The sequence below is a fragment of the Mesitornis unicolor genome, unplaced genomic scaffold, assembly GCF_000695765.1.
Source record: "Mesitornis unicolor isolate BGI_N332 unplaced genomic scaffold, ASM69576v1 scaffold5028, whole genome shotgun sequence".
In the NCBI taxonomy this organism is placed as follows: domain Eukaryota; kingdom Metazoa; phylum Chordata; class Aves; order Mesitornithiformes; family Mesitornithidae; genus Mesitornis; species Mesitornis unicolor.
Window position 1 is genome coordinate 57,640 of NW_010199752.1, and position 7,252 is coordinate 64,891.

General features: G+C 52.2%; 1 protein-coding gene across 1 annotated transcript in view; it reads left to right on the top strand.

The window, feature by feature from the left end:
- The window catches only part of GRHL3 (grainyhead-like 3 (Drosophila)), a 16,858-nt gene extending 11,054 nt beyond the window's left edge, over positions 1-5,804 (top strand). Inside the window, exons 12-15 of the mRNA XM_010189547.1 lie at positions 349-437; positions 567-652; positions 1,733-1,797; positions 5,690-5,804. Coding sequence (XP_010187849.1) covers positions 349-437; positions 567-652; positions 1,733-1,797; positions 5,690-5,804 — 355 coding nt within the window. The remainder of the gene's footprint in view (positions 1-348; positions 438-566; positions 653-1,732; positions 1,798-5,689) is intronic.
- The last annotated feature ends 1,448 nt before the right edge of the window (positions 5,805-7,252 follow it).

The window sequence follows — 7,252 nt, forward strand, 5'->3', positions numbered from 1 at the left end:
GTGCACCACTCCAGTGTGAGTCAGGTCCATGCCTGTCCCCCTGCTCTCTTCAGTGTTTAAAAGAGGGGAAAATTAGATCACAGAACAATCACTGAAGGGTTCAAGTAACCAGAGGCAGATATTGCTGTAAGATAAACTGGAACAAAGTAGAAACTGGAGTCGTAATGTGTCTAGAGTAGGGAGAAGCAGCAGCAGAAGTTGCAGCTCTGCCATAATTACAGCACCGATGTTTAATTGCTGGATGTGTGTTGCAGTAATGGGTTGATCAATCAGAATTCAGATGCTGGAGTTGCTGTGTTGGCTGCCACTGTTGAGTCGTTTTGAGAGCGTTGTGTTCCTTCTCCTTAGGCTGCCCTTAAAACGGAACGGGGCCTCGTTCACCGACGAGTTCGACCCGATCCCTCCAAAGCAAACCAAGGAAGAAGATCCTCAGAGAGGTAACCCCTGGGATGGGATCTCTTCTGAAATGTGGTGCCTCATTTGTCTCAAGTAACGCTGGATCTCGCATTACATGAGGCCACATCCGCACAGAGCCCCGACTCAGTGCTGTGCTTCATCTCTTTCAGTCTTGTTGTACGTGCGGAGGGAGGCAGAGGAAGTGTTTGATGCTCTCATGCTGAAGACACCAGATCTCCAGGGCCTCAGAACAGCTGTAAGTGCGATCAAAAACCTGTGGCACATGAAGGGGCTGCAGATAAAAGGGCAATGGTGCTTGGTATATGGGGAGCTGGATATGAGACTGCTTCTATCTCATGTCTGCCTGCTCTTGAGAATGGAAACCACGAGTAGCAGGTGAACACACCTAATGGCAAGAAGTTTTGTTCAGATCACAGTGTAAGTCTCTCTTGTGCCAGCACATCCATGTTTTCCACTGTGAGACACCCTTTCCATTCTCAGGGCTGTCAGTGTGCAATCTGAAGCCAGTCCTGGCCTCACGCTGGAATTCCCTGGGTTGTGTTTGAGGAGCACAGACATATTTCTGTGACGATTATCAGCAGCATCTCTGATAACGCACCTCTCTTTGGAGATTGCTGGAAAGGAAACAAACAATAAACCTCCAGGTTTGGGGTGGCTTTATGGCTGCACTTTAAGCTCTGTTGGTTGTACAAACTTTTAAAAATAGAGAGTTTGGAAAATGTCAGCACAGAGGATTCTTTGCCATCTGCTGCTTCCCCCATCCCTCACCACAGAGAGTCAGAAACCTCTCCAGAAAATGCTCATGGAACAGCTACAAAGCTCCTGCCATCCTAAGGCTGTACTTGAGAGAGGTCTGCTGGAAAGCTTTGCAGATCAGCTAAAACCCGAGCAAAAGCCGCTCTCACACGCATCCACAGCAGACGCAGTCGCACACCTTCTGTAGTTTCTCTCCCCTTTGGGTGTAGCAGCAGCAAAGGAAAAGCTCGGAGCGCTCAGTGCCTGGCAGGGCGAAGCATCAAACCCCAAACAGGCCAGGGAACGAGAGAGAAAATGGAGAAAATGGAGATTATTGCCCCAGGTTCCTGGCCTGGCAGAGAGAACCAAGGCCAAGCTGCAGCCTCCCCCTGTGCCCAACTGCAGGACACAGACGAGTTCAAATCATCCTGCTCAGATCATTGCTTTGGCCCTTTTTTCATGGGTAAAAGGGAGGGAGAATCTTTCACTGCCGAATACCCCTGGCTCTGCGTTATCTTTGGTTTTTATCATAGGAATTTCATTTTACAAGTACCAAGAACTGCCATGTTTTCTCTCACAGATTTCAGAAAAATACGGGCTTCCTGAAGAAAGCATTTATAAAGTCTACAAAAAATGCAAAAGAGGGTAAGCTAATCTCTCATCTGCTTTTATGCTGTGCCTCTAAAACCCCATTCTCTTTGGTACCCTGCCAGAGGCTGAAATAGCGTTTTAACAAGATAATAAAAAGTAAAGCCATGTGAGGTCTGTGCTATTTGGAGCATATAAAACTCGGATCTTTCTGGGCTTTAAAGATTTGGGATAATGCTTGTTTGTATTATATTTGTTTGGAGTGTAAAGTCTCCCGAGGAAAGGAAGTTGGGTGAAGGAGGAATTGTTTGGGTAGTTTAATGGGTGATCCTTTGTGTCTCAGTCTGAAAGCCTGAGGTTATGGAGAATTTATCTCAGTGCCATCAGCCAGGTACCAATGTTTGCTTCTCCAAACCAAGCGCTAAGTGGCCCTGGCTCAGGAGGAGACGGCACCAGCTCAATAAGAGCATGGGCAGCCCCGGTGCAGAGGAGGGGAGATGTGGAAGGGCAGCGTCTGTGCCCCAGCCCCGCACCAGGGAGGTCAGCAGGGAGCTTCACACTCACTTTGGGAGGTGATGGATCAAACCCTGCTGGGCACTGGTGGCTCTTGTTTCTGGACTGCAGAGCTCCCTCTGGGTCGTCCCCATCTCTGGCAGCGAGTTCTCCCTTCAGCTGGTGGAAAGGGAGAGATTTGTAAACTGCCAAGTTATTTTCCTCAAGCTAAATCCAGAGCCCTTCTTGCAGAGCAAGCGAGATCTCATCGGGCTTTGCAAGCAGCAGCGGCTGCCTGCGAGGTGAACTCATCGCTGCTGCTGGCCCTGCTCCAGTGCTGCAGCTTGGGGAGAGACGGGCAGGAGAGCCAGGCTGCTGACAGGTCCCGTGGTGAACAGCCCCCAGAGAGGTCCCTTGTGCAACAGAACAAGGGAGGAGAGGCCCTGGGAGCTGAGGGCTCTGCTTCTGCCTTTGCTTTCTGGTGACAGCGAGATGAGAAAGTCCTAAAGCTGCTTGGATGGGATCTTCCACCTCACTCAGTGTTGCCATAACTCGATCCCCATGGGGCTCAGCCTGTTTGCTTCAAAGGGAGCAGAACTAAAGGGAGACTTGGAGGCAGCTGAGAGGTGGGAAGGGGAGAGGCAGTGCTGGCACTGGACTGGGAACCCGTTACAGCCCCCTCACCTCCACACTGAGCAACCTTTCCCCATTTAGGAGGGGTTTTAGGTATGGTCCTAAAGGATGGATGGGCCACAGTGAGGGATCTGAATTTGTCAGGAGGCTCTTCCACCCATTCCTGACCCCAGGACCCTCAGTGCTGTCAGATGCTGCTCATCCACAAGCCCCAGCAATGGAAATTCTCTCCCCAGAGAAAAAGAGCAGCACTGGTGGCCTTGGGAAAGGGGCTGTCCCATCCACCTTCAGTCTGAGAGTGCTGCAGGTCTGGTCTCAAAGAGGAAAAATGCAAAGGACAGGGGTGGTCGGTTGATTGTTACAGGTCCAGGACTGAGCCACAGCTCAGGTGTGTCAGCTGCGGCCACCACGGGCCATTGGACTGGCACCGAGCACCAGCTCCTCTGGTGCCTTCTGACCCAGCTGGCTCTGAGCATCTGCACAGCCAGAGAGATCCAGGCACTGGGCAGTCTGCAGGGGGACCAGGAAACGGCCCTGCCTTGGGGAGAGGGCACCTGTGCTGGGTTCTGCTTTGGTTTTGGTCATGACTGGATCTGATAAGCCCTCAATGTTGATAAATAACAACTGGGAGAGCAAGCAGGCAGGTGTCCTTTCTGTCTTTGCCCCAAAATGGAGGAGCAAAGAGGTATCTAGTGAAAAGAAAAGGCAGTACATGGAAATTAGATTTAAAATATAATAAATGTGACCCCTAGTTTAATGAAAGCTGGACGTGACTGATGCCACAGGTAACTGCTGAAGCATTGAGGACATAGAAGATTTTTCCAGCCTGTTAGATAGGTGGCATGGTCAGATGCTGTTTCCTGCTCCCCCAGATTTAATTCTCCTTGGAATAATTTTATGCTGTTGCTCCACCCTATGCAATCTTCTCCTGGTAATTACAGCTTGGGGGGTCAGATCTCCATCTGCTGTAAACCAGTGAAGCTCAGTGGTGCTGCCTGGGTTTACAGGAGGTGAGGGCCTGCGTTCAGCCATGGGCTGCCTTCGTGGGATGAGCTCACGCAGATGAACTTGGTCTCAGGTGACTCAGGAGCGATAATGAGTAATTTCGTATCTTGGTGAGGTTTGGTCTGGAACAACAATGCAGGGCTCAGGTTCCTCCTCAGCACTCCCTCGAGTCTTTTGTGGTTGAGAAATCAGATGGAAGCACGGTGGCAAGAGGCACAGGTGACTTCTCTGGCTTCCTGCGCTAAGAGAGCCAGAGGTGATGGGAGCAGCTCTGTCGCAAGGCTTTCCGTGACAGCCCACCCTGGGCAGCCACGCTGTCCCTTGGGGCACCCATTGGGGGCCAGGCTCCCTTGGAGCCAGCACTTGGGGACCTGGGCCCCTTGTCCCCAGTGGCCCCAGCGCTGCTCCTGTCCGGTGCCAGGCGGTGAGGTGCAGTGGGAGGGTTGTGATGCACCGGGAAGGCCCCGGATGGTGCCAGACCCTGATCTCTGCTGTGACAGAATCAGTGGCTTTTGGGCAAGTGTCTGGCAGCAGAACAGACAGGACACGAGGACAGGGCTCCCACCGTCACCTCTGAAACCCGGGCGCGCTGTGAGGAGCCTGCCCGTACGTGCTGCCATCAAACGGCCAGGAGACGGTGGCTGCAACCTGGAGTGGCTGCACTGACCTCCGAGATGTTCCCCAGAGGGACACCAGGGCCATGTCTGTGCCTGTTGAACTGTCAGATTCGTTAGATGCTCAGCCTTTTTCTTGTTTTTAACCTTGGCTGGTGGAGCGTTGCACAATTAACGCTCTTGCCCCATTAATGACCCCAGCAGGAACCTGGCGCTTTCTGCAAAGAAGGATAATTTGTTCTCTTTGTTTCCTTACAAATTTCACATCTGATTTACGGGAACGCAGTGGGGTGATGCAAAGCTGCCCCGTTACTCCCATTACAATAACACGGGGCTGTCACTTGGCACGGGGGTAAATCAGTTGGTGAAATGTTTCCTTCTCCCTGTATCTGTGTAACCGGGTCCCGGCCAGAGGAGCCGTGTGCCCTGCAGCAGGGCTGGGGCTGTGCCCGTCAGCACGGGGAGGAATTTGGCACTGGCTGGTCCAGCCGTGGCTGCTCAAGGGGCTCCTGGGCGGTGCTCAGGACACATCTACATGGGGGTTGTTCTGGTTGGCAGAAAGGCGGCGTATCCCAAACCGCTTCCATCTACTCCCAAAGCAGTCCTGGCTTGCTCAGGATAACGCACCCCTAAAAGAGAGAGGCGAGGAGTGAGCAGCTCTGCTCCAAATTCACACCCTGCCATAATCCAGATTAATTTGCCCGTGTAGCAAACGCTGGGCCTAGGCACGTCGAGGCTAGAATTGCGAAAACCTCTGCGGGACGTTCCTTTGTGTTGTTTCGAGGTTTTGATTAATTAATCCTGGCTATATTTATATATAGTACATGTGTATAATTAATTACAACGTTGTGGCTGAGCCCCTCAGAATCGGGTAACGAGGGCGCTGCTGTGCCTTGTCCCTGCCCAGGGGGTGACTCCCGGAGCAGCCTGGCAGTGGCCAACCCGCCCGGCTGGCGGGCAGCGAGGAGCACAGCTATGATAACACAACGCTGGTCAACAACAGGGCAGCAAAGGCAGTTTTTAATGTGAACTTTGTGTGGAGATGTTTCAGCCAGGGCCATTCCCACCCCACGAGGCTTTGTCAGTGATGGTGTTCCCAGTTGGTGACTGGGAGGTGTGCAGTGACGTCCTGCCCTGCCAGCCAAGCTGCCCCGCAAACCTTTCCATGTGCTGCCTCTGACCCCGCTATTCTCCCTCTCCTGCAGGATCCTGGTCAACATGGACAACAACATCATCCAGCACTACAGCAACCACATGGCCTTTCTGCTGGACATGGTGGAGGCAGAGGACAAGTTCCAGATCATCCTCAAGGAGCTCTAAGGAGCCGCAGGCAGCACTTACTGGGACTTCTCTCAAAGCCGGCAAGTTTGACCCACCAGGACTCGGCCCTGTGCCTCGACTGTGCCTTTACTTGAACACACGGCCTCTGGGGCGCCCCGGCCTCGCGCTGCCAGGGCCAGAGACTGCTCGGGAGATCTGTTATCGATGTGAACATGGAACTTCTCTCTGTTGACTTTATTATTATTATTATTTTTTATGTTATTTTATTGTATCCCCTTCTGGCCGTGGGCCTGACCTTCTGTTTCACAGCTGGGAAGGCGCAGCTCCGCTAACCCGGCCGTCAGAGCCGTTTGCCTTGGCCCGTGGCTGGCCCAGCCCTGGCTTTGGCCTCCTCCCAGCCCGTCGGTCACGCAGAACCTTCAACCATTTCCAGCGGAGCTGAGCCCGGCCCTCGGCTTCCCTCTGTCCACAGAGACTTTCACAGACGCATTCAAAACTCGCTCCTGAACGGACACTGCCTGCTCCCATGCCCCCACCCTGCCGTATCTCCAGGTGTAAATACCACGAAGGCCGCCATAGCCCTTGTTTATACATTTCTGATGTATTGTTCCTTTTATATTTTATATATGTATAAATATGCCTTGTTTTATATTTGACTCGGTACGGTGACACAGAGCATTTCAAACACAGGCTGCTTCACATTTCTCCGTGAACTCCTTTTGTAACTGTGTTGTTGGTTTTGTTGTTTTGGATATTCCGTAGTAATAAAGGTTCAAAGATGGAAAGTGAACTGGTTTCCCCAGCTCGGGAGTTTCTGAGAGCCAAGGGCCAGCACAGCCAGGGCAGGGAGGTGACCGCAGAGGTTGGACAGGAGGACTCAAGGTTGGTTTTTCACCACACGCTGTTTAACGTGAGGAGTTTGTCCACCGACCTGTCCCTCTGTGAAGAGAAGTGATTGCAGCACACAGATGCGGTAACATTTTACACAATTCAAAAAGAAACGCCCAATTTTACTTCTGCTCACAGGAGGTGCAGCTCAGGCTCCATCTTCTCGGCGAGGTGGTGTTACCAGCTGTGTGCCTCCTTCCATGGGCTGCACCAGCTGCTTAAATTCCCCCAGCTGCTCCCTCTCAACACCCATCCTTCACCCCCTGCTAAAGTTGCCTGCAGCTGCTTCCCATTTAGGGAAAAAACACAGGGAGCCCTGCATTTTCTTATTAATCCTCTGACCAGTGAAAACCAGGAGCTTTCCTCCTTCATCCTCTGCTTTTCCTGTCTGTGTCAGGACTGGGGAAGAGAGAGCAGCTCTGCTCCCACCAGGAAAGGGGTTTTGAAATGCATCGGGCTGGTGAATTTTGGATTACTTCAGTGCTGTTGTCACTAAGAGGAGGGCCTCTAAGATGAGGCTCAGATAAGTCTGAAGGCTTATCGACCGTTGAGGATCTCTCCCAGTGCTCTGCACCCCTTCATCTTCACATCATAAACTC